At 46.2% G+C, this 27,357-nt stretch overlaps 2 protein-coding genes across 5 annotated transcripts in view; one reads left to right on the top strand and one right to left on the bottom strand.

Annotated features, from left to right (window-relative positions):
• The window catches only part of LOC132975829 (signal-induced proliferation-associated 1-like protein 2), a 115,097-nt gene extending 92,882 nt beyond the window's left edge, over nucleotides 1-22,215 (bottom strand). For 3 of the 4 annotated variants that reach the window (XM_061040657.1, XM_061040656.1, XM_061040658.1), the window contains exon 1: nucleotides 22,074-22,214. The gene's annotated coding sequence lies outside the window, so the exon portion shown is untranslated. Of the gene's footprint in view, nucleotides 1-22,073 lie in introns of all 4 variants that reach the window. The other variant, XM_061040653.1, reaches the window with a different exon arrangement.
• A 1,415-nt stretch (nucleotides 22,216-23,630) lies between these two features.
• On the top strand, nucleotides 23,631-26,460 carry map10 (microtubule associated protein 10). The gene has a single exon (XM_061040648.1). The coding sequence runs from the start codon at nucleotides 23,652-23,654 to the stop codon at nucleotides 26,109-26,111; it is 2,460 nt and encodes an 819-aa protein (XP_060896631.1). The 5' UTR covers nucleotides 23,631-23,651; the 3' UTR covers nucleotides 26,112-26,460.
• Nucleotides 26,461-27,357: the final 897 nt, after the last annotated feature.

Below are 27,357 nucleotides of genomic sequence, written 5' to 3'. Positions count from 1 at the left end.
TGTTTGTTGACGCGGCTCGTTTGAGATCAGCTTAGCGTGTCATCGCTCCGACGTGGAGTTAGTGAGCAAACTTCAGGTGATCTGGAGTTATGAAACCTTCTCATCAAACACTGAGGGACGTCTGAGAGAGAGACCCTGACCTGCAGACGAGCTGCTCCACCACTTCTATACATGGATATGAAGCGTGTGAGGAGGTTTCTGTTTCAGAGGACGTCGTCGCTCATAAAGTTTAAATCGAGAACAGCCGAGTGAGATAATTGACTTTTGATGATACGTTTCTCCTCTTCAGAGCAGCATGCCAGACTTTGTTGGAGTTTAATTGGACAAACAGAGAAACGGTGTCATTGAAAGCGCTTCCTGGTTCCCGCTCCGCTCTGCGCTGCGTCGTTCTGCTGGAGGTGGGACGTGTTAATAGCAGGAAATGGCAGACTTGAATCAAGTGCATGAATGGCAGCGAGTACAGGACTTTGTGCCCGATGCAGCTTTGATGTCGGCAGGTTCTCAGCTTTGATTCGAGTCGAGGGGAAGGAACAGAGTTTTATTTGAAGAGTGGGACGCCCCAGGAGGTAACACTTAAGACTTCTTGTCACTGCATCCAGCAAACAGAGCGACTATTCATCAGCCTACACATGTGTGCAGCAGGGCCTGTGGAGGAACACACCAGCCCACAAAGACCGCTCGTTTGCACATGGACAGCCGGGCCTGATGGGTAATTTACATACCGAGGGTAGTCATTACACAAACGGATACACATGCAGAACGACCTACATTCACACACACTGAGGAACGACACCCGAATACACAGAAGTAGAATAAACATGTCTCATGGATCAGTACGATATTTAATGTGATGCTGAAGTCTGAAATTCAAACAACATTAAAATGTGTATCCCGTCATAAAGTGCTAATAGTAAGCCTGTCTATTCGTAAAAGACTTTGCAAACTTTCTTTGAGGCATTTTGGGAAACGTCTCCTTTGGGTGACTTTGAAAGTTTTTGCTTCCTACTTGAGTTGAGAAGTTTAAATCAGCTGTCAGTAATTCACTGCATGCTGAAAGGAATACGACTCGACTAGTGAATACAAAAAAGTTAAAAAGGTTTTAAAAGTTGAAGTTGCATCATACCTCTTTTTAAATATGTTCTTATCTTCAGGGAATTTAAAAATCAACTCCAAGTTTCCAAGTGTAAATGAGCTTTACAGTTACTGTAGCTTCAAGGTGACATATCCTCCCCTTCATCGAAAATAAGTCTCAGAGCTTGTGTGAGAAGTTTCTTGTTCTAAATCTACTCAGAACAGGCTGTTTCTGTGTCTGTACCTTTAAATATGTAAATGAGATGTGTCTGACCACGCCCCCTGTCTGGAAGGGCTTGGGTGTCTCTGTCTTTCTCTCTCCATGTCCTATTGTTTACGGTGAGAAGGCAGACTCAGAGGGCAGAACAAACACCTAGCTGTGGGAGTGTCACCCACCTGGGGGAGGAGTTACTGCCCTTTGTGATGTCATGAAGGGAAAATCTCCAAACGGCCTGTTTGAGCACACATTTTCTGAAAAGTGGAGCAGGCAGAAGACGGAGAAGATGGACTTTTCTCATCATTGGGGGGTTTGTAGACAGACTAGAGACACATGTTAGAATTAGAGGAACATGGGGAAGTGTAATATTGGACCCTTAAATCGCACGCTCTCTGTATCGCAGTCCGTTCTTTCTGTTAAACAACGTCTCTTGTTGTTCAGCGGTCAGTCTGACTCGGCATGGCGGTGTGGAAGCCATTGAGGCTGGCTTCATGATCACAGTAACTGAACAAGTTAAAACGGCATAATGTGGAGAGGAACAAGGGCCTTTTCTCTGATTGCTTCCATCAGGGGACGTTTAATAATCCACCGAGAACGAGAGGCACCTGTATCCGCTCAGATCGAGCCCTCTGAGGGAGAATGGCCAGGCATGTGATCCATTTGCTGTCCAGTATTTTTAGTCCTGCTGATAACGGCATGCTGGGTAAGTTTTTCCTCAGCTATGCAGAGTAGGAGAGGGGCTGTTTGGGGAAACAGGCTGTTCCTCCTGCAGAGAGGAAGAGAGGCAGAGCAGCTGGCAGGCAACAGGCCGACACAGCATCTCTGAATGTCACTTCTCCTCTATCCTCCCCCCTTCTATTCTCTCTCTCTCGCTCTCTTTCTCCTCTCAGTTTGTTCTGGATTCATCAGAGAGCAGGAGGCTTTGCTGCCGTCTTCGACAGAGGAGGAGAGCGAGGGAGGGGGACGGGGGGGTAGAGAGGTGAGGGGAAGCAGAGTAAACAGCCGCTCTGCATCCCTCTCTGCTGTTGCTAGGTTACTTTTTCTGCAGAGGACAGCCTTGAGTGACAGCAGACCTCCCTTCAGGACAAAGACACAAAGTTGAAGGAGAAATAGGAGCAGAGAGCAGCACGGAGAAGCGCTGCGATGTGCTGAATGAGTCTCAAGCAATACGAAGCAACATAACACCAAATTTGGGCAAATTGAGGGTCGCACAGTGGAGAGGTAGTTCGCTCTGCCGTCTCACAGACAGAAGGTTTCTAATTTGTCTCCCCAGCCCTGTGATTCAGCAGGTAGTCCAGGATGTCTCCCCACCTCTCACCCAATGGCAGTTGGAATCATGTCAAGCCCCGTGCAACCACAAACAATACAAGCAGAAAGACATCTGGGAGATCTCAGGCGACTCAAGCGAAGCTAATTTTGATTGTAAATCTCGAATAACAAATCAAAATTTTACTTCAGAAAGCTTTTTGATGTGTCGAGACTCTCCAAATGCACTGATGATACACCAAAGAAAAAACTCCCACAGATAACCCTTCAAAAGAAAAACTAATGGAAGAAACTTCAGGAAATTCCTCATCACGGGGTCAGGACCCGCCAAGAGGTCGCTGTGGTCGGGAGATAAATCACAGCCGTCACCAGATAATCAGGATAATAAGACAGCTGGATGTTTGTGCCTCTAATGTAGCCTGTTTTCTTTTAAATCACTGGATCAGTTCACATATTGTGCCACTGAGAGGGGATTGTTTGATTTGAAGCCGGTCTCAAAAGTAGAGAATCACAGTTAGAAAACAAAGTGAATCACTGGAAACATCTTTGTCTCCGGTGGTTGCAGATAAAGCCAACTTCATTTCTGTTGCTGTAATCTCTCTGCAGAGCAAAGCAGTGGATTAATGTTCGAACGGTACAACATGGCCACCGGCACACTGAGGAATCTGTCTTCAGTAATTAAGTTCTAACTCAAGTGTTGTTTTTGACTCTGCAGTTTGCTCTCTCATTACCTGTGAACACATGATTAAGATCTGTATGAAAAGCCTGGAGGTAGAGAAACATCCCAACCACTAAATACAAACTACACTTTGGCAGAAGGTGACACACACTAATATTTCCTGCTTGGAACGTTTAGTGAGCTGCAGGGATGACGTGCTTCATCCGTAGGAAACATAATGAGTGTTTTTGACGAGTGCAGGGGCTAAAATTAGCACGTTGGATGATTAGCACCGGCCGGAGAGCTGCTTCTCATTGGAAGTTTGGCAGAGAGAGAGAGAGAGAGAGAGAGAGAGAGAGAGAGAGAGATGGATGTTAGATCACAGGCAAAGCACTGAGGGTGTGTGCAGACGCAGCAGGAAGCAAAGTTGATACTGCAAACCAAACTGTTAACAGCAGAGAGGGCAAAGTAGTTTTTAAAAGTGCGAGAAGGATGCAAGATGTCTGCAACACTGCACGCTAGAAAAGTGAAAGACAAAAAAACAGCTAATGATGGTTGTAGTCATAGCTGCTCTTTAAAAGCCTCAAACATGTTTGAATCAGTTCAAGGACGTGTCGACTACTTTCTGAAACGAACGACTACCTGTCCAGAAATCAACCTGTTGACATACGACGTCTTTGGCCAGCGAGAGTGTGAAAGACAACGCACTCGAGAGTCAGAGGAAGACTGTATTGAGAACACTCTACTCGATCTAGATACCAAAATAACAACAACAACAACAACATGTGCCGTCTGTGGCCATCTGGAGCAAACGTGAGCAGCTCCTTCCTCCTGTAATTAATGAACTATCTAAAGGGAACAGTCTGATTAAGTGAGAACTCTTCTTACTCTCCACAGGCCGCCTTTCTAGAGCACACACACACACACACACACACACACACACACACACACACACACAAATATATCAGACAGAATTCCTGAGTACTCGGCGGCCTCGGTTTTGTCGTGCAGCTGGCGTCTCTTTTATGGAGTCACTTTCAAAGCTTCTCCTCTACAAGTGGCATCAGAAACATCTGCTCCCGGGACAGACGGCCACATGAGAGTCAGCCCCACGGCCTGGCAGGATGGATGGCCTGCAAATGTAGGCGACGACCGGCATGCTAATGTACATGTTCAAACCCCAGACAGCCACACTGTGACAGTTAAGTCAACAGTAGGAGTCACGAAGAGAGGGGAGGAGGGGAGGGGAAAGACAAGAACAAGCTGCGTCACCATAAAAAGTAGCTCAGGAGAGGTACAGAGACCTGAAAGGTTCACACGTTAAGGTGTGAAAAGGTCACACCTCTTCTCCACCAATCACAAAACATTCAAAGCAGTAAAGCCCACCCTAAAGGCCCGCTGCTTTTGTTAGAGATTATCCAAAGAGCGAGGACCATTTGAGGGTTAAAATAACGTCCCTTACAAAATCCTCCACTCCCGGGGGGGGGGGGGGAGGTTCACAGATGGAAACGGAGCTTTAAATCGTGAAAAGATAGAAAAGGGAGAAATAAAAAAAAAAAACGTTTCAGACAGGTTTTTTAGTGTGCAAAAGTGTAACTAAGCTCAGCAGTCATCACGTCTCACATTGTACAGAGAGGGGGGTCACTTCGTCCCCACATTTGGCCCCCGCTACATTCAGATTGAAGGTGAAACGTCACAGGGGCGGAAATATGGCGCCTTGAATCAGCAGTGGTAACATCTGTGCAGATTTTTTAACTTTGGTATGATATTAGCAACAATCAAACAAACTCAACACCTGATGGATACCATGGCAACAGTATAAAAGTCGGTGTCTTAAGTAAAGTCCTGCAAACTCCTGCACGCTGCATGAAAAACATTATCAACGTGTGTGCAGTATTTATGAGTTTTCCTGCAGTTTTGGATGGATTCTTTCCCATCTTAACAGATACTGAATCAATTAAATTAAACATGGCATCGAGAAGTATCCATGTATCAAAAAATGGGACACCCCTACTACAGAAAAGTAAAAAAGAAGGATGATGAAAACTAAGAAAAACTAAGCGATGATAGGTCAGGAGGTGGAGCAGTGAAATGATCACTCTGAGTCAACGTCGTGCGGCCATATTGAAAGATGTGCAGCAGTTCTTAAAGATAAATGTGACCTCCATCCTGTTAGCAGAGAGGCTGGCTCATTTCTCACAGAGAAGCGGCAACACAGCTATATAAAGGCTGCCGTGTCCAGAGTGTATGAGATGCCTTAAATGTGCACTCCAGTGCTCGGAAAGCGCTGTAAAACACGGAGCATCATTAAGGGATGTGTGCTTAAGTACTGTCCGCGGCGCTCTAAAAGAGACAGAGAGTGGAGGCAGAGTGGATGGGAAATGGTCCGAGTTATTTCCATTCCCTCAGCCCGTTTATGGAAACATTATTGGGAGCGAGGTTCAGTTCTCACGGAGGAGGAAGAGCTTCAGGAGAGAGTGAAGGAAGGAGGAGGAGGAGTGAGGAGGAGGAGTGAGGAAATGCTGCTTTTAGCTGTTTGCTCTGGAAAAGACCTCGCTCCGTGTGTGTCCTTCTTTGTGTGTTTCTCCCTCTGCCAAAGGCCACAAAAGCCTCCATTTATCTCTCCTGAGCATCTCGCCTTATTGAGAAAAGGCCCTGAAAGGCGGGCGGCCATCACATGTGCCGGGGCGACACGGCTTTTCCCTTGTTAACACTTCAGTCTTGCACCCAGAGAGCACCCAGCACAATCTCCACCAGAGTGAGGGATTACTGCAGCGACAAATGGCTAAAAAAGAAAAAGTACATCTGTTCTGAATATTTGCATTTCTTTGGCTGAACCACAATGCACCACTTGACTCGATGGAAAGCGAACATTCTCGGTCAGGCGTGAGAAACCCTCCCCGTCAATGAGGCCATTTTCCACCCTCTGGTTTCTTTAACCGGGGTAACAGCACATCAGGAGCAGCTCGCACAAAACACAATCTGTCAACTGGGAGGCAGACGGGGGGGGGGCCGGTTTATTCATGATCCTCCTCATCAGTTTCTATTTACTCAGTGTTCTTAGAGGGAGAACGGGGACCAAGTGCAATTTTTAGGACATTGCAATGTGCGCTATTCAGCGATCTGCAGCTCTAATTGCAGAGTGAGAAGAATTTTCTCCGTCTGTAGCATTGAGGCCCGACAGCTGCAGCTGGCATGGCATGTGGTGGGTGTGTTAAAGGGAGGTGTGGTGGCTAAAAGGGTGTCAAAGACTAAACTCCCACTGAGAGCCACCCACACACACGCACCTACGCATAAACACGCACAAATGCTCACAGTTTTACGTGCACGAGTTCACCATCTAACAGACTGCGTTTGTCTCCAGATGAATAACGCTGACGACACACCAGAGCATGATGGGAAATGCTTCTCTCTCTCTCTCTCTCTCTCTCTCTCTCTCTCTCTCTCTCTCTCTCTCTCTCTCTCTCTCTCTCTCTCTCTCTCTCTCTCTCTCTCTCTCTCTCTCTCTCTCTCTCTCTCTCTCTCTCTCTCTCTCTCTCTCTCTCTCTCTCTCTCTCTCTCTCTCTCTCTCTCTCTCTCTCTCTCTCTCTCTCTCTCTCTCTCTCTCTCTCTCTCTCTCTCTCTCTCTCTCTCTCTCTCTCTCTCTCTCTCTCTCTCTCTCTCTCTCTCTCTCTCTCTCTGTGATCCTTGATCTCACTGTACTAGTACAAATCACAGTCCTCCGATCCAGCCTGTGGTCCTGGTCACCTCTGTGTGACTTGTAGAGGGTCGGACTCATGACGAGTTTAAAGACTTCTCTAGATTAAAGTCATTTACTCCTCAACCTGCGTCTCGAGCACAGATTCTGTTGTCTGTAAGATAAAGGTGAATTGGGAAATACTTCAGCACATGTGTCTGCAGCCTGAGATTTTCAAGAGTTTGGTGCATGTGTGAACACAAAAAGTTGACTTTTTTTACCCCGACTTTATCCGGTTGCACATGCCCCTTCGCAAATTTTCAGTACAAGAGATAGAAGCTTCTCTGGACGCTAAAACATGCACTCATGAACGCATTACACACCACCACCCGTAGGGAGGCAGCAGAGGGATAAATCCTATGAACGGAGACATAAAGAGCGTGTCATGCAGCTTCACTGGATCAGAGCAGAAGACCAGACTTGCATGAGTCAGCAGTTTTTTAAAGATTGTCTCCACAGAATTTAGGAAACAAAAGTCTAAGTACGAGGGCATCTGGTGTTGATCGCAATTTATGTGAAGCAAGAATTAGGATTATAGCGATGCTAATTCAGTTAGTCAGTTAATGGCATTTTCCAGTATGCGTTAGCATCAAGCTAACAAACTGAGATATACATCTGGCCTCTTGTGCATCCCTGTTGATCAATGCACTGGTCTTTACGATCTTCAGTTTGGAAACGGCTGCTCTGAGTGAAGATACACAACGTACAAAACATTCATCTATAACTGTGTAAGATTAATGTCGACACAACCAAGAACACAGAAAACATGAATTCTGATATGTCAATTCAATCCCTCAGAAAAGTGTCTGCTTGTAAAACTCTTTCCAGATGATGCTGAGCTCATTAAAAACATGTCACTACTACTTTGTATGCACTTACATTAACAATTAAAAAGTGTGTTAAGGAGGATGAATGTATATAAATGCTTTTTTTGCTCCTCTCCCGCCAACCTCTCCAAGCCCCCCCCCCCCTTCCCCCCTCCTGAATGCTTAATGCAGAAAAGTGCCGGGGGAGACGAGCGCCGATGAACTCCTTCCTCCACCAGAAGCCGGGTGCAGTGATCCAACCCGGCATGAGGGCCCCTTGTGATCCAGTGAGCTTTGACCTCCAGACCTGATCGAGGCCAACGATCTGATGAGCATGTAGAGGGGGGAGGGAGTGTGTGAAGGTTGGGGGACGGATGAGCAATAACCGACCTGACAGTTATGAGCAGTATGGATGTACTTCATTCTGCAGCGTCTCCTCAGAGACTTCACATGTGATGCACGAGTCCATCGGCATTAATATTTATGCAATTTTAAATGACATCAAAGAGCCGGAGTTGGATCTTTAAATATGTATCCGCCTCACTCAAACTGAGATTTGGACACATTTTTTAAAAAATGTTCCCAGGAAGGTGTGCGTCCTCAATCACGGAGCTGGCCAGAGTTTAGAGCAGAATCCTTAATAAGCACAGGTTTCCTTATTCCTCACTTCCTTATCTCCGCTCTGCAGCCGGCTCTGAAGAATGTCACCAACATGGCAGCGTCTGCAGAAAGCACCGGGAGCTGGCAGCTGTTCAACATGCATTCAGGGTCACTAGCCCGGCAGAATCAAGAGGGAAGTCTCGCTTTAATGTAGGTAGATTGCAAAAACAGAGTGACATCCGGGCGGCTCTGATAAAATGAACGGCTCCCACAGGCTGCTCTATTAATAACATGTTTGTTAACCTTGTTCGTTAAGAGGACTTCTTTAGAGACTGGTGGTAAACGTGTGCAACTGACCTCCAGATACCAACTCAGAAAGATTCTCACCATCAGTTTTATTGTGTCACTTTGATTCTCCTGCACAAAGAGAGACATTTCATCCCAAACTGGATCAATAACGCAGCACTCCTCCAGAAGCAGACTCCCTGGGGTCAGATCCTAAAAGGCAGAAGCTCAGAGCTCACCGGTTGTTTTTTCAGCTTTCTGGAGGAAACAATGTTTGCAACACAACATTTCCCACATTGTTAACCCAGCCAGAGGCATGTTGTTGTTGTTCCTGCAGAGAAACAACAACAACACTGATGTGACAAAGACATGCAGCAGCAGCAGCAGCAGCAAACAGAGTCAACAAACAGAGCAGCATCTCTTCAGACCCAGACTCAGACTAGGACCCCCTTTCAGAGTAAGTCCAACCTAATGACAGGAAACAATTACCGGTGACCTTAACTCATTTGTCTGTTTTCACCCCAAGGAAAAGTCAAAAGTCACCGCCTGAGAGAAAGTCATCGTCTTGTGCGGCCTGATGAGAATCTGTGTGTTTACGTGCACTCCACCTGATTATTGTCGGATGTCAGGTTAAACCGGATCTGTTAGTGAGAAGCAGGTTCCTTAATTAGAAGAAAAGAAAAGACCGAGAGGAATCAAATTCACTGAAACAGAACAAAGTGTCAGTCGTCAGGAGGGATATTTAAGAACTAAACACACAAAATAAATCTCCAGGTTGACTACGTTTTAGAACTGAGAGGATGTGCTGATGGATATTTAAAACTCTAAATAAAAAAAGTGTATCAAAAAACAAATCAGTGAGATTTAGTTATGAGACATTTCCGTACTCTTGTAGTCTGATATATTGTGTTTGTAGGAAGAGAGACCGGAAATGTGTGGAGGAGAGCGGGGGTCAACATTCAGCAAGGTCTGAGGACGGACGTGCACCCAATGCCGCCGCGACCGCCAGGCCATCCGGCGCCCCACGACCTTCACTTTCAGTGCTGTGATGCCAGAAAAGGTTTCAGGAGGGTTTCACTTTTACTTGACTTGTATCCAAGTTTAAAATCTTATTTTGAACTCTCAGAACGTACATTAAGGTTAATAGATGTCCCATCAGCAGGTGGGAAGCTCAGTTTGACCCCTGACCTTTGGTGTTTGTGTGCTCCTCCTAAACAAAACTAATCGAGAGACAGATTCTAGAAGAGTTTAATTATACAGCTGCTCCTGTGGTCAGATATGCTGCACCTGGCTCTCTCTGTGTGTGTGTGTGTGTGTGTGTGTGTGTGTGTTCATTGTGTTTGGTCTCAGCTGAACTGTATGTGGCCCTGCAGTCATGTTTACATTTCAGAGAGGCTCCCCGGGCTTCCAGTAAACATGGCCCGGGGAAGGTAAGCAGTGAGCGAGCGCCGTGTAGCTGTAAGGCATCGGAAGAATCACGCTCGAGCAGGGATCCTCACATCGTGTCTGGGACATTGCTCGCCTGCCTGCGTTATGTAATCTCCTTTTGCTGTGCTCCTTCTTCTTTTAAGGCAGTAAGAAAGGCGAGCAGTCAGTGTCAAATGTGCTGCTGCCCCCTCCAGCTCTGGATCCCGCAGCGTCCCCCCCCCCCCCCCCCGCAGTTAACCTCCAAACGTCCACAGAAGCTTTGCAGTGGGGGGGAGGAGGAGGGGAGGGGGGGCGGCTGATCTCCTCCACATTGACAGACAGACAGTGTGATTACAGAAGCAAGAGAATAGAAGAAAATCAGGCCACTGTCACTGCACATCATTATCCTCCGTCAGCAGCCGTCACAAAGTGCATGAAAGGAAGGCTAGCCGAAATGAAAAGAGGGGGAAAAAACACAAAACAAGCGCGATGGAATATACTACTCCAGCATGAATTAGCTCTGCTCGGCTGGACGGCTCCTTAAACGCATCATACCGCCGCTGCAGCCCGAGTGCACGGAGAGGCCAGGCCAACTGGCAGCTCTGCACAGTTCAGCTCCTCTCAGCTCCCACTTTGAGTAAAAGGCTCACACACACACACACACACACACACACACACACACACACACACACACACACACACACACACACACACACACACACACACACACACACACACACACACACACACACACACACACACACACACACACACACACACACACACACACACACACACACACACACACACACACACACACACACACACACACACACACACACACACACACACACACACACACACACACACACACACACACACACACACACACACACACACACACACACACACACACACACACACACACACACACACACACACACACACACACACACACACACACACACACACACACACACACACACACACACACACACACACACACACACACACACACACACACACACACACACACACACACACACACACACACACACACACACACACACACACACCAGTAACTCCAGTATCTCAGGCTTGTCTAAAATACTCAAAGGCTACTCTGTCTTTCCTAACAGCAAGTAACAAGACGAGGCCAAAGGCGACGTCGTGTTCGGGCATTTTTGTGCTTCAGTAATAGGACACAGAGGCTGCACAGAGATGTCCCGGGTTAATGGTGTGCATGATTCACAAGTGAAGCTGAACTGAGCTGGAAGAAGGAAGATATTCAGATTTAAAGGGAGATTCATGTTTATACTGAGAGAATGAAGCTTCAGAAAGTGAAGAATCATGATTGGATGTTGTGATTTCTTCTTGCCAACACTTCAAAGGTTTGAAAGCGCTCCTGATGTTTTTATATTTATTATAAGACATACAGAGAAAACTCCTCGGATGTGTAAACCTCCGCAGTGATGACTCTGCTGCAGTGAAAGACAAACACAATCAGAATCACACATCGCTTCTTCCTTCCAGAAAGACAAACTTACAAATGAGCAAAGTGTCCCGACAGCTCTGAGACTCCCAGCAGGAACCACAAACTAAACTCATTATGGTCCGATAAATGGATCAGCAGAAACACAAACAAGAAAAAAACATCCTGCAGACGATTTGTTTGGTCAGCGTTTTTTAAAGAAACACAATGAGAAAGTTTACGACGCAGCTACACTCTGTGATCCGTCAACATGAAAGGAGCCGACGGAGAACAGACTTTATCTCACATTGATAAAGATGCTGATTGGGAGAAAGCTACTTCCTGTAAGAAGGCGGATACAGAAAACGTCTCCCGCCTGTACCGTGAACACAACAACACAGACACACAAACACTCTGTTGTTCTTATATTTTTATATCTTTGGAACATACTGCATCATGAATCCTTTTTGCCTTCATTAGAAGCTGAAGAGAGACAGGAAGCGTTTGGAGGAGAGAGAGCGGGATGACATGCAGCAAATGGCCGAGGTCGGATTCGAACCCACGGCCACTGCAACGAGGACTGTAGCCTCACAATGTGACCACTAGGCCATCGCCGCCCCGACCATCGTTTTATTTCCATCCAGTTCCTCAGAATCTCATGACTCAGAGTTGATCAGTTCCTTTTCAAGGACGCCGACATATTTTTCCAAAAAGTTTGTGTGTTGCAAAATAACGACCAGAAACTCGTGTGGTCACATGGCGGGAAACCCGAAACAGCGAGGAGTCACTGCAGAGAGAAGGAAGTGAAGAAGACTGAAACAAAGATGAACTCTTCTGATGCAACCAGCTCCACCGGCCAATCAGCTCCACCTACCACCCTCTGCAGGGCGGCTCGTTCCATCAGGAGCGAGTGTTAAGATGAAGAATAGCACGGAGGAAACACTCGATGAGGTCGTTGAAATAAACATACAGAGTGATATCTGTAGAAGCTCTCCTGCTAATAAAGGGTTAATAGAAGTTCAACCAAACTGAAAGGCAGTGTGACGGCTCGGCAGTCACTGGTGAGGTTAACTGAAGGATACTAACACACACACTTTATGGCACATCTGTCACGGCTCCGCTCCGTTTGACTCGTTAATTACGATCAACCTCCCTCAGAAAGACGTGGGCACACTTGAACTCTTCAAAAAAGAACTCATCCGGACGATATCCGCTCCTCGGATCACGCGGTCGATGTCAAGGTCGAAGGTGTTCGCTCGGCGGGGTTATCCTGCAGCACTGGCCTACATTTACCGACGCCAGGTCCAGGTTACCATGACGATAGCAGGACTCCAAAATGGCCGACATTAGAAAGAAACACCCTATAAATGACATTTATCCATCTCATTGTATCAAACTGCTTTTTTTTTAATAGACGGGTGTTTGTAAAAATATAAGGACACTGAAACCTGATTTAACACGATGCCACAAAAACAGAAGTCCTGAATACCTGATAGAAGGGAGTCTGTTGTTTTCATTCCTCTCCTACACACCCGTCATGTGAAAAACATGTTGTTTTTTAAAGCTGTGGTCCGTCTCAACAAACTTACAGAGATTGTGTTTGGCTCTGTTGGCAGAGTGCGCAACCCACACACACACACACTTCCTGTCACTCTACAGCTCTCCTTTCTAAACAAAGACAAAAGTCTCCCCAGAAAGTATTAAACACTTTCAGAAAGCATAAAATATGAGGCGCTGGTGGTACAGTGGTTAGTGTGCGCACCTCATGTACAGAGGCTGTAGTCCTCCAAGCGGGCGGTCCGAGTTCAAATCCCGCCCGTGGCTCCTTTCCCAGATGTCAATCCCCGCTCTCTCTCTCCCTGATTTGCAGCTCTATCCACTCCCCTATCTCTCCATTAAAGGCACAAAAAGCCCGAAAATAAATCTAAAAAAAAAAAAAAGAAAGCATAAAAAATGTTGCTCCATTTTTTCTGTCCCTGCTGGAATAGAGAGCTGTCCCTAAGGATCAGAGGAAGGATGAAAAGTGAAATACATTTGTTAGTTCTTACCTGACACAAAGGGAGCGTGTACAGAGGTTGTAAAGGCATGCAGTCCGGACTCTGCTGTATAACTCCGCCCCCTCCTGTCTGCCCTTTCAGACAGGCCCTTTCTCTTTTCGCTACAGTAGGACGGAGGTATGCGCAGCAGCACTAAAACCAAATCCCCTCTTATCTCCCGTTGGACTCTGGCTGCCTGTGAGCACAGGGGTCAGCTGTCCCGATTGTCTGGGCCCGCTGAGGGGGACACAGAGCGAGTTAACCCCGCGGGTCACCACTGGTCCTTGGACTCAGTGACAATCGGGTTAATGACTGGCCAGCTCTCGGCCTCTCCATTGTGGCCCCGCTGACAGACACGCAGACAAAACATATGAGGCGGGTCAGCAACTTTGAGCGGCCTTTTCCCCTACATTCCTGATATGGACACTAATGAGCCCCCCAGGGACCGCTAGCCGCACACATAATTCATCTTGGCAAGACACATTTTCCTATATGCTCCTCTCCTGCAGATCCATAATGCATGAACACCATGTTTTTCAGAGTGACATTATTTCATGATTGGCTTTGTGAAACAAAGAGTGACCCCTCCCCCAACCGCAGCTCTCAGCTCGGACCACCGGTATTCTCACTGCTTTACTGGGCGGACTTGATCTGTACAGGATTAAAGGATGAATGAATAAAACTCATAACAAGACGCACTCAGGGATTCATAACATTTTACTCTAAAGGAATTTCCACCAGCTTCTATTTGGATATCTAATCAGTACGAGTCAACCTAAGAAATGAATTCCTCGGTCATTGAAAAGTTCAAAAACAAAGCTGAGCTGCCGTCTGCAGAGCGCTGCTGGCAGAGCCGACATGCATCAGGTTCTCAACATTCCAGTTCCTTCGATACCAAAGGCGCCTCAGAGAGGTAAAATTACACGCATACGTTGCCAACGTATTGGTACAATCAGACCATGTGCAGGAGTTTGCCTGCGAAAGTTTGATGATTCACATTAAGACAGATCCAAATATTCAGACAGCAGGACTTCTAATTTTGTTGCAGTGGTGTCGATACTGTTTGATTTTTACTGGTATCACACTGAAGTCAAAAAGTACCAGGATGTGTTGTTGTTAAGCAGCCACAGCCTCCCTCTGCTGCTTCTGTTCATTATAAACTCCATCTGAAATAAATACGACCCAAATCCATCATGAAGTCATATTCTGAAATGTTTGTTGGGATGTTTTGTCACTTGCATTAAGAGCTTCGACAGTGACCAGCGATGTCAGCTCAGTTCTTTTTCTGGGACATCAAATAAAAACACTGAGGACGGAGGAACAGAGTGTGATGCTTAATGTCGCTGAACAACAGAAGAACAGAGAACATCACAAATTGCTCGCTCTTTCACCGCTGGTTCCTAACTCAGACAGATAGTATCACTCCTCAAATCACCGTTATTTTAATCCTGTATGGAAAACAATTTGGACAAAGAAAGGATGTTGATATTAAAAACTTTGACGGTCACGAGATGACCCACATTTCACTATTTTCTCTGAAGAAGATTACAGATTATCTGGAGGATTAATGACTTTCTTACACATAAAAAAACATTTTCACAGTCACATCTGTGAGTAGCTGAGGGACAGCGAGGATCCCACATGTATGAATCATAAGTCTCCGTCTGTCAGTATGTGTCGGAGGGAGCTTAGGCCATCATATCATGCGCGGGTCTGCAAAGGTCATCGTTACACAGGACGGTCCGGGCTGCTGTAAGCTGGTCATGTGGTTTGTTTTCATGACCAGCGACACAGAAATCTAATGCAAGGATAGAACACAATATGTCCACATATCAGCACGATGCAAAGCAGATGTTTTACGATTTAGGGGAAGCACTCCGAGATATGTGATGTCTAATCTTTTCCATTAACTGTCCAGCTTCCTGTGAGCCAGCATGAAGTCAGAGTCTGTCATCAGAGGGGTTAAACCTCTCCGCCCCAGTGACACCTCCTCTTCTCTCCTCTTCTCCTCTTCTCTTCCTCCTCTTCTCTCCTCTCCTCTTCCTCTTCTCTCCTCCTCCTCTTCCTCTTCTCTCCTCCTCTTCTCTCCTCCTCCTCCTCCTCTTCTCTTCTCTCCTCTTCTCTTCTCTCCTCTCCTCTCCCTCTTCTCTCCTTCAGCAGCTCGGCCTTGGATGCGTTCGTTTTGACAGAAATCTCACCAGCAACAGCGCGATCGGCGTTTGACTTCTGCTGCTGCGCCATCTGCTCCATGCAGCAGCTTCCCCCTGCAGCCACAGCGATGCTCCTTCACCCAAACCATCCTGACACGACAGCGAGTCACCGGATGAGCGGCGAGAGGGTGGGAAACCAACGAGCAGAAAAATGTAGGACACGAGGAGCTCCCCCAGTGTGGAAGATATTAGCCACATAAAAGCATTTCTTAACAGCAACTTGTGAAACACGTCAGGGAGAAAACGTTTGTCCAGATGTGCTTCTTTGTTACACTGAAGCAGACGGACGGTAAATGTTGGAGGCAGTGGGGATTTCAGGAAGTCGACCACGGGCACGCTTTCAGGCAGCGTCAAGTGTACAGTTGTCACAATGGCAGAATCTTTAACCTCCATATGATTCATGAAAAAGAACCGATATCACTTCCTGTTTGAATACCACAGAAAGAAAAGGGTGATTTCTTGTTTTTAATGGACCAAAACTCGATCAAGCAATGCAGACAAACTCCTGCAAACCGTCCAAACTGCACAAAAACAAGGAAACATGGACATGCCAACAGATTAAGCAGAGTTAGAATCTGATCAAAAAACTCTAAATTAAAGTTAGAGTTAATAGTTCATATATTGGATGCAACTATCTGCTCAGACACAAACCAGGACTAGAAAACTGGTTGGATATATTTTCATCATGGCGGGAAAAGTGGTGTCTTTCTTCTTCTTTTGTGCACAATAATAGAAGATTAGTTTGTCCAAACAGCAGAATCTTAAACTAAGATATGAGACTGTGAAGGTCAAACGCTGTCACTACCTCAGAGGCAACAGTAGAAGTCCTATAGGAGCTCATTGTCGGGTCATTTCTTGTTTTTATAATCTAACCATGCAGACAAACTCCTGCACACATGACTGAAGATCCAAAGGGTTCTTAAAGCTTCTGAACTTTATGATACTCTTCATAACCTTAGCGCTGTGATGAGTCTCATAAAGCAGACTTTGCATGAACCTGTCCCTGACAGGTCCTGCTTTATCTTTAGAGAATACAGATTGTCAGGTCATGGATACTCATACAATCATGTTCGAGTTCTGCTGACAGTAAGCGTTGGTCACTTCCTGAAGCCCGACACCACGGGAGTGGATCGACATGGTGAACGATATTTATGATGTAGAGATTCTGTTTGCGTCTCTGGAGAGATGTGTTTGTTAAACTGTGAAGTCATCGTGCATGACCTGCGGGATCCAGACTGATTTCTTAAAAAGAACAAACTAAGGCTAACCAACAAGCTAACCCGCTAACGACCCCGCCATGCCGTCGTCACCTGGTTCATGTTGTTCTTCATCACTACCTTGTGCACGGTTTTCTCTCTGAGGATGTTTTTTTTAGTTCTAAAGTCTTAAAGTCCTGCAGACTGCAGAGGACATGAAGCTCTTTAGATCAAAATGTTTTGCAGTAAAACCTCCTTTAACATGAAGTATTCAGAACAAGGCAAAAGGAAACAATGCAGAAAGTCCCTTGCTACAGCGCCTTTAAATGGCCGGCTTCACATGTGAGCAGCAGAGACAGCGTCCATCTGGATCTAATCTACCGGACGCCGAGGCTTAACCACATCAGCGCCGTCAGATTAACATACATCTCTCACACACACAAACAAATAAACAAGCAGAGCGCCCAGCGAGGGCAAACGTCCACACACGTCCTGAAGACGCACGTCACAGGTCAGAGCGTCTCATTGGGTGGAAATGTTACGCTGCCGGCGCCGTCCTGGAATGCACACACTGACGAACGCCAAACACGCTGTCTTTACACCATTAAAGTGATTACACGTGAGAGACGTCACTGTGAGGAGAAAACATGATGAACGACCCAGAGAGAACGCCACACGCTGAGGTCGTGGAAAAGCAGCGCTAACGGTAGCAGCAGATCACCTCCACGCCCGACTGTGTCAAGAAGTAGCACAACCCCATGAAAGCCCCGCTCAGCGCTTTAGTTCACTGTTACCTTTAACCTGAGACGACGTGTTTGTGGCGATGATGAGGTAGACGTTTACGCAGCTCTAAAGTGATCACAAGCGTTTTGAACGGAGCCGATATCCTGAATCTATGAAGACTTATTTCCAGGCTTTGTCTGAACTGAACACCTCAGAAACATGAGTCAGTAAACCTCCCACATCCTGCACCAACAGGCCGCTGGTGGAACAGCCCTCAACCGTCTGACGGCGTCTGTGCTTTCCCCGCTGACAGTGATGAGTGGGCTTAAATCCTCCAAAAATCCAGACTGCAATCAAAACAAAGAGCTGACAAAAAGACGGAGAGAGAGAGGGAGAGAGAGAGTCTGGCTCTCACAACAGGAGCAGCAGCATGTGATCCGCTGTCTGCTGGTTGGTTGGGTTTGAAGCAACAGGATTTGGTCGGAGAGGCCTTTTGTGACTCCAGCCAGCCGGTCAGCCGCCACAGAGAGACCAGACCTGATCCTCATCACATGCATGGAGGAGAAGAGGGGGGGTACCACATGCTCCTCTGTACAATTAACCAATCTCCCTCTTTTACCGTTCTCTAATTATGACTGGTCAGCACAGCAGCCGCAGCAGCAGCAGCAAAGCATTATGGGAAGAGAGGTGATCAAGGGGAAAACCAGGAGGCGGCGAGCGGGATTGGGGAAGTTCTGAAAAAAAGAGCAATAGACCCGTTTTAAGGTGAAGCTACATGAAGTAGAGCTTTCACTTCCTCCTCACTGGAACAATGTGACCAACCACAAAGACTCAGGAGGAGAAATCTGGTGTGATGAAGTAAACAGACTGAACGGTCTGTGTCCAGTGACGGCAGAGCTCATGACCTCCGTTTCAGAGCGCTTTTCACCGCCGTTCATTTTTGCTATGTTAGGAAAGTTAAGTTCTGCTTCCCTCTGTAGTGACGGTTAGGTGTGTTTTAGCTGCGTGTGTTAAATATTTGCTTTAATTTAAGGAAATATCACAAAGACAAAATGAAGACGACGTGAATGAATCATGTCGACATCAGCAGCAGCTCTACACCTGGAACTGGCTCGGAAAGACGAGTGAGTCAGCTTAGCGTCTCCCTGATATTGTTGTTGACAAAGCTTTTGCCAGATGTCCCGCCCCTTCTTAGTTTTGATTGGTCGGTGAGGGAGAGGTGACAATGACAGGAGTTCCCAAAGTTGAACTATTTTCAACTGAGAGCGCAGCAATCAGAAACTAACGTACGCTGTAGAAAACTTTATTAACTATCGACTTCCTCAAAAGGCTCAAAGATGTTTAAAGCTTCACGAGTAGCTGAACTACCGACAAGATCACTTTTTACTGATACATAATATATGAACCTGTAACCATTGAGGGTAACAGATTGTAACTGTAGACGGGCGTCTCCAGCTCTCAGACATGCAAACCAGCTCTGAAATGTAAACAGCTGGATGGAGCCTGCGGGCATGTCTCAGGAAGACGTTCCTGTGCCAAATTCTGACAGGTGCCTTATTGTTCAGCTGAGCTCACATTGTGATCATAACTTTAGTTTGAAAGACACATCTCTCCGCCTCAATCACCCATTGTCTGGTTAGCCATGCAGAAGGCGACGGGTGGAAAAGGGAAGAGGACGTATTTCTGCTGCAGGGCCTCGTCTGCAGCGCCTTAAATAGAGATCTGTCAGAGTGAGAGTGAAGTGTCATTATCATGGCTGCTGAGTAGGTCTGTCTCATGGGGTGAGCTGATCGAGGGAGGTGAGATGTGCTACCTTAGCATTCTCTTTTTCATCTATATATTCAACACAATCTGTCATCATCAGCCTGTGTCTGCGTCTGTGACGTAAAAGAAGCATCGAAGAAATCTAAACAGAACGTTCACCAGAGTCAGAATCAAATGAAAAAGCTCCGTATTAAAGATCCTAGAGGTTACAAATCAGATGCAGCGAGCAGCTTATAAACAAAGGAATGGAGATGACTCAAAGACATTTTCATCATCGCTGGAAAAAACTGATATTTGATGGGGTTGTTTTCAACTTCTGTGCACAATAATAGCACATGAAGCTGTTATGATACCAGAGTTTTAAACTTAAATATTAATATTCAAATGATATGGATACCACAGCAACAAAAATAGAAGACCTAGGAAGTCAACCTTAGGAAATATCTTGTTTTGAATTACCAAAACTTACAGGTTAACTCCTGCACACTGTCTACAGTTCACAAATACCAAAAAAAAGGCTGCCAACGTATTTGTGCAGTGTTCACAGTTCCTCTCTGCTTTGGTCTAAAAGATCTGTATTGTTTTTTTAATCTACAGAAGGTTTTGAATAACTTGAGTTTTTATGGTTTCTTAACACGTGGTATCAAGAAGCATCAGAGTGTTCAAAATGATGTCAAACTTAAAGGTGGAGTCTGTATCATTCTTTGTTGCAGTTGGTAAAGACAACATTCAAACTAAGCCCCTCCTCCTGAGTTCATCACTCACTGCAGGTCGTAGTGTGTACGTTTACTTCAAGCTAACGCACGCTACCACAAGCTAACCGCCGGTGTTTGTCACCTGCCTGTCCAACAGGAAGCAGACCAACTCCACGTCCACGGGTAAAAGACAACACAAGGTTCACCCTCGTTTTAGAACCAGCTTTGCTTTGCCACTACGTCCACGTCCATCATATTCACCAGTTTGAATGGCGTCCAATCACTCAATTGTACCCTCTCCTAAACTCACCTGCTGCGCTGTCATTGGCTGGAGGAAACACACCAGCTCCGCCCAGAAATGTCCAGAGTCAACCAGAACAAAGCAGAACAGTAAAATCCAGTCAGAGGACAGAGTCTCTGCAGACACAGTCACACATGTACGGAGGCCCAGAAGGGACAATGGAGCGACGCTTCACTAAAGACACGATTGAGCGCGCGCAGGAGATGGTCCGTTGAAAAACAGCCTCCCTGATGTGCAGAGTAATGACAGCTGCAGTAAAGACAAACATATTGGATCTTAAATGGTACAGCAGGTCATCGTGAGCACTCTGGAGGAGTCTACAAACACTCCAGAGCTCACTCAGTTCAGCACAGAAAAACTAATCGTTCCCAGACATTAAATCGTGTGAAAAAATAATGGTGTCTTATTGATTTGACCGCTCGGGGAGCAGAGAAGTCTTTATGCCTGATTTGTTTAAATGGGAGCTGTGAAGGCAGGAGGATATAAATCCAGAGCAGTGGACATTAAACAATGAGAACTTATCATTCACACTGAAAAGCACCTTGTTGTTGTGTCTGCAGCCGGAGGAAAAGGCCTATTTGTTCCCCCTTTAATGGGAAGCTGTGGAGGACAAACTTCCTGCAGAAACACAGCAAAGAGCTCTGGAAGACAAACAACATTTCACTTGTTTACTGGATCAGGGGAGGATACATGGCAGGGTATGTTGTGTAGGCCAATGGAGCAGCTCAAATAAAGCACAACAGTACAAGCTGTGGACAAGCCGAGAGCCACATTTGATTTATGGAGAATCCAAACAACTCTGATGCGAGAGGAAGCTGCTCTTTGTCTGGAGACACACAGGCTCCTGCAGCCGTGAGAAGTCGAGATAACCATTCAGCTGCGTGGAGCGACTTCCCCTCACCAGAACTTAAGAGATATTGCTTGAAAAAAAGAAGATATTTCACACCAGACTGGAGCTGCTGTCTGTCCGTGTATTCTGGATCAGTTCGACAAAGCTGCTTTTATCGCCCCCTATCGTTTCTCAGAAGAACTGCACTCAATTCATATTCATTCAAAAAAACCTTCGTGCAAATGCTGCCAAATGACCTGCATCACACACACACACACACACACACGGGCACACACACACGCACACGCACCATCACGAGCACCAAGACCCAAAAACATGACGTCAGTGAGTGATATCATCCGCAATAAAAAATGAGCAGCACAAACTACTTAGATATAATGTAGAGCACCTGGTGGATGGGCTATGTTGTGTTAAATGGTCTGTTTTCTGTATGGGGTTTGGTCTACAGCTCGTGCTTCTTCATTAGTAAACACACTGGAGTCACACATAGAGCAGCAGCAGCACAGCTCACGCACTTTATGATAAGACATAAATATCGGCTATAGATAGACCACAGCTGAAACCTCATCTCCTCCACTTTAGTTCTGTTTTTCTCACTTGTCTCTTCTGCTCCGGCGCCTCAGGAGAACTTTACCCTCCGTTATCACCGGGCTTCCAAAACACTTTTCAGCCTTTACGCTTCTCTCAACTGTGTGTGTACCGCTCCTCACTTTCAGTCACAGCCCTACTTTTTACTCTGCTGGTGTGTGCGGAAGGAGAAAAAAGCACATTAGGCTCTTACCGTGCAGTGTGAGCGGGGTCCGGTGAAGGTAACGAGCCCGTTAACGTCGTCAGATATCCGCAAAGAGTAAAAAACCAGAAGAAGCGGCGGTGGTCGGTCTCACACCTCTGCGTGCCAGTCTGCAGACTGAAGCTGCTCACAGCGCACACACTCACACAGCGCCTACCTCTGTGACGTCAGCACGCAGAGAGAGAGGCCCCGCCCACACGACGCCTTTACTAACTGTAAACTTTGACTTTTTTCTTTCTATCAGGAGAGTGTTTGTTGATATTTATGAGGAAATAACGGAATGGTGACTACATGCCAAATACGGATAATCCGCCTGCTGTGTAAACTCACTCCTGGTTTCCCTTAAACCAAACACTGCTGTGGTCTCTGTAGCTCAGTCAGCCCTGCAGTGGCCCCATCTGGTGAGCTGCAGTAAAGATGTGGACCTGAAATATATCATCTGCATGACACGACTGTAGTTCCCTGTCAGATATCATTCTGTAGCTGCAGCTTCATTAGATCACAGTTAAATTACTTACATAGGCTTACACCTGAAATTGATTCTGGATTGTCTTTAAACTACCTCTGCAGCTGTAAATGTCACTTTAACTGCTTATTTGCCACTTTAACTGTTTTAATCCACCATCTTCTCACTGAATTTAATCTCATGCTTCTACCTCTTAATTCTCAAATGTCTCTCATGTAGCCTCAGGGTCCTGGAGGAACATGATTTCATCTCACATTGAAATTAGAGCTGCTCCTTTATGACAAAAATCATAATCAAGATTATTTTGAGTGTGTCATGTCCCGGCTCTTGAGGCCTGATAAAAAAACAAGGGAAACATAGGTTTGACTAAACGGTGCAAAAGTTCATTAAAAAGATACCAAACATAACAGCTGTTTACAAAGAGAGAGACAGTTTGTCTGTGAATCAGTGTGGTGTGGGCATCATGTGTTATGGTGTGAACTAAACTAACAAAGTAAACTACAACACAAACATGGTGGAGCCAGGATGAGAGAGAGAGAGAGAGAGAAAGAGAGAGAGGGGGAGCGCACTGGTTGACTTCCTGATCTTCAGTACATAAGAATTACAAAATTTAAGCACAGGAAAATAGAATATATGCTATAAATCTAACATTAAAATACAGAAATATATAGCCTACAACAAAGCAACATAACTCGAGGTGTTGATGTGTAAATACATATTTTGGGGTGTTAATGAAAGTACCCCATAAAATGCAAAGTTGAAGCATTAAAATTCATTGATTTATTTTGTCTTCTTGTCTTTAGCTGACACTAATTCAGAAACAAACCTCCAAATTTACCTGCACGAAGAAGCGCGATTGTTTCACCATTTATGAATTTAAAAAACGAGACAGAAATGTCTTTATTTATGTAATTTAATGGCTTTTTAAACAAGGATATTTGTAAGCGGCACTCCGAACTACATATCCCAGCTATCCGCGCGTGTTCTATGACGTCAAAGATCCGCGACTCATGTTTGTTTCCATGGAGCCGAGAGAAGCCAGACGTTCGAATGTGAGGATTAGCTAACAGCTGTAGTTTTTTTTACGCTTTGAAAGACTTTTCATGATGTCAGGACTACAAAACATCGATCATTCAGAGACTCTGTTTTCATTTGAGCTTCTGGTGGAAAATATCCGACTCGACAAAGTGAGTGAAGTGTCCGACGAGCTGGCTGTTGGAGTGAGACTGCTGGATTTCCCGACGCTGCTTATTTATCAGCCTGAACAGATGAGAGGAGGGAAACCTCGACAGCAAGAAGGAGCTCATCGCTTCAACAGAGGGAAGTGTTGTTTCTTCAAAATGAACCTGAGCTCTCTGCACACACACCTGGCCAGCACTCCTCTCTACGCCATGGTGCTGGACGTGAAGGAGGAGATCCCCAAACTAGTCGGGACCTCTCTCATCCCCCTGAATAAAGTGATGAGGAGGGTCAGACAGGACGTGACCCAACACGGGGTCTCTGCTCCCTCGTCTCATGGCGAGCGGGGGCTCGTTGGTGTTTGCAACCTCAGAGGGGAGAAGATTGGATCCGTTTCTCTGAGTTACAAACTGCAAAGTCTTGGTGGTAGTTTGCTGCCGAATGCAGCTCAGAGGAGGGGGGTTAAAAGCAACATTGCACGCCGAGGAGAAGAAGAGCAACACAGCAACGCGGAGAATAAACCTGCAGAGTCGCTGCCTCTCGACTCTGAGCGTGCCTCATCACCTAAAGAGGACGAGGACGATTTGAGCAGAAACAACGAAGCATCAGATAAGGACAAACTCTTGCAAAATGAGTATAATAAACAGGACAAAAGTGTGTGTGACAAGCATACTGGAGAAAATGCAGGAAGCCAAACTCCCCGGACAGTTAAAGAAAACAGTTTTGAAGAAGACTTAACCTTGTTTTGTCCACCGCATCTCTTCTACTGCAATACTGCCGAGGAAAGAAGCAAAAAGGTAGGAGGCGATTGCACCTTTCTGGATCCAAACTCACAGAGTTTTACATGTGAAGACTCCGAGGACGAAAATAAGAGCGAAGGTGAAAGTTCTCCTACGGTGGCCCAGAGAGGAAAACAAGATGCAAAGACGTCAGAGAACAAAGGGACCGGTGGCGTGACTCCTAACGTCCTCGGGGAAGCGATACAGCAGTTGCCTCTGTTGAACGCTCTTCTAGTCGAGCTGTCGCAGCTGAACGGACCGAGTCCTCAGCAGCCCCTCTCTATTCACCCTAATCTGTCCTGGATTTACAGACCTGCGTCTACAGAGCCTTCGCACAGGAACACACAACCATTTCAGGAAACCAGGCAGGGGATCAGTCCAAATTCAAAGCTTCTACATTCCCCCAGAAACTGCTCGACACCTTTAGACGGACGAGCATCTCTAAGAGGGAAAGACAAGCGAGAGGAGAGTAAAAGTTACAGCACGTCTCCGAGGAAGAAGCTTGTGTTCGGTACGACTAAAACGTTTAATCTGCGGCTGAAGCAGATATCTCCTTCGAGGGTGAAAACCCGGGAATGTGTGGGATTAATACAGAATAAAACACAGTCACCTACGGCTAAGGAAAAGAGAAAGACAAAGTCGAGCGCAAGGAAATCTGAGTCAAAGCCGAGCACCGGTCTGAATGAAAATATAGAGACAATGATTCAGAACCTCCCGGAGGATTCTTCACGACAACAGACCATCACAATGAAAGAGAAAGGCCGGCATGAGAGGGTGCAGAGGAAACGAGACGCACACTCTCCAAGAAATGCAGAAAAAGCTTCCCTTCCTGAAAAGGACTCCAGGTTAGTTCACATCCCCGGTGTGGAGGGTGACATTTCCCCCCCAAAGGAAGACGAGAGCGAGCATCACAGTGAATCACATCAGTCACACTCTGACACACTCAGAGGGAACTCTGCATCTTCAGGAAGCCGCCGACACAGCAGCTCTAAATCTTCATTTTCAGACTCTGCAGGGGAAGGAAACGACGACGAGTACGCTGACGACTTTAACAGCCTCGAGCCGAGCGATGCTTTCTCTCCTGACCCCCTGAGCAGCCCCGAGCCCTCCAGATCCAGAACGCCAAAGTCCCCCGTCCGCCCCATTTCTGACTCCGGCTCTGAGGGTCTCTACAGGAGAGCGGCCCTCCCCGTACCTGTCAAAGCCCCCAGCTCTCCTCCACAGCGCGCTCTGAGGGGGACGCACATCATCCGACCCCGAACCCACGCCTCGGCCATCAGCTTCTCCTCTGATGATGATGATGACGCTGACGGAGACACGTCGGCGTCCTTACAGACGATCCTCTCCAGAAAACAGATGACGGACAGCAGCGGAGGGGGGAGGAGCTCCGGCGCTGACAGTTTAATATCATGGAGAGGTCAAAGGAGCGAGTCGACCAGGAGCAGCAGAGCAGCTCGAGGAGGATTTTCGGCAGAATCAGTTTCCTCCTGTGACCCGCAAGAGGCTGAGGAGGTGGAGGATGAGCTCGGGACCCTGGACTTCAGGAAGGAGTATCAGCACATCTCTGAGCTGGTGGCCAACAAACTCCCCGGTTACACCATGTGAGGGAAAAACTGTTTCACATTTAGGTTGTCAGAAATGTTGATACTCCACATGTTTCAGAACGATTCATCCTCCATTGTTCTTATAAATGATGGTATCAAAAAGTACTGAAGCTTTCAAAACAAACAATCATCTATTTAATCAGACCGGTGCATTGGAGGGGAACGAATCCATCAAAAAAAAAGCACAAAACCTCCTGCACACTGTCCTAATTGTTCAAATATGTTGGCAACATTTCAGTATCTAAATATTGCCGATGTATTTGTGAAATTTAGACAGAGTGCAGGAGGTTGCCTGCAAGTCCAGGGTGCACGAGATCACCACCGCCTGGACCCTGAACAGGAAGGAGGTGTATGTACAGTATGTCACCCCTGTGTGTGTGAGAAGCATGTCTCTTTATAACGAGTGTGAACCAGAATTTCCACTCAGGGATTAATAACAAGAAATTACCCAACATTGAGTGTCTTTTATTTTTGTTGTCTGGTAGCTGAAGAGGAGCCAGTTCACTGACAGACACCGAACCCCCAAAATCAAGGACACTCTTTCATGTACAGCCCCCACCCACCCCCCTCCCTCTCTGCATGTCCTGAGGATCCTGTTTGTGTATGTGTGTTGCTTTCTGATGTATTTCAGCCTATGTGTGTGTAGCATCTTCAACAACAGAGTGTAAAAGTCATGGGATCAATACAGGATATCTTCTTCTAAATCGATCAACCGGTTGAAATAATGAGCTTTTTGTAGAGGTAAATCTTTTTCTTACTCACTCAGTTAAAGAGACAACAGCGAGTGCAGTGATTGCATCACCGGGAGTCTTTTAGGAACACTTACAGTAAGAGGATGAATCAGAATCTGCTTTAAGGCCAAGTTGATGAACTCTTCACAGCGTACGAGGAATTTGTCCTGACGTTTTTGTTTAGAGCAAGAAATCCTTGGGAATAAAAAATAAGCTTTTTGTCCAAACAGATTCACCTCTTAGTCAGTCATTTAACACCACGCTGCTGGAAGTTCACCATGAGTGCACATTATTCATTCAAATCACTGAATCAGTAAAAAGCTTCAGTCTCCAGTTTCCATGAGCTAAAGGTCTCCTCAGAGTGTTTCCTTTAAACTCGACCTGCTGCTTTGCATTTTAACGTTGATAGTTTTATAAGCAAATCAGAGTGTGGGACATGTTGCATGACACTGTTGTGGGGATTAGTTTAGCAGTTAATGTGGGTTTAAGAGGGACAACAATCCAAACTGTGTATAA

The sequence above is a fragment of the Labrus mixtus genome, chromosome 6 (assembly GCF_963584025.1).
Source record: "Labrus mixtus chromosome 6, fLabMix1.1, whole genome shotgun sequence".
NCBI classification, from domain to species: domain Eukaryota; kingdom Metazoa; phylum Chordata; class Actinopteri; order Labriformes; family Labridae; genus Labrus; species Labrus mixtus.
The sequence above is the reverse complement of the archived record's forward strand: the minus strand, read 5'-3'. Positions and strand labels throughout refer to the sequence as shown.

Coding starts and splice junctions, on each gene's coding strand:
- map10 (XM_061040648.1), top strand. CDS start 23,652: ATGATGTCAGGACTACAAAACATCGATCATTCAGAGACTCTGTTTTCA.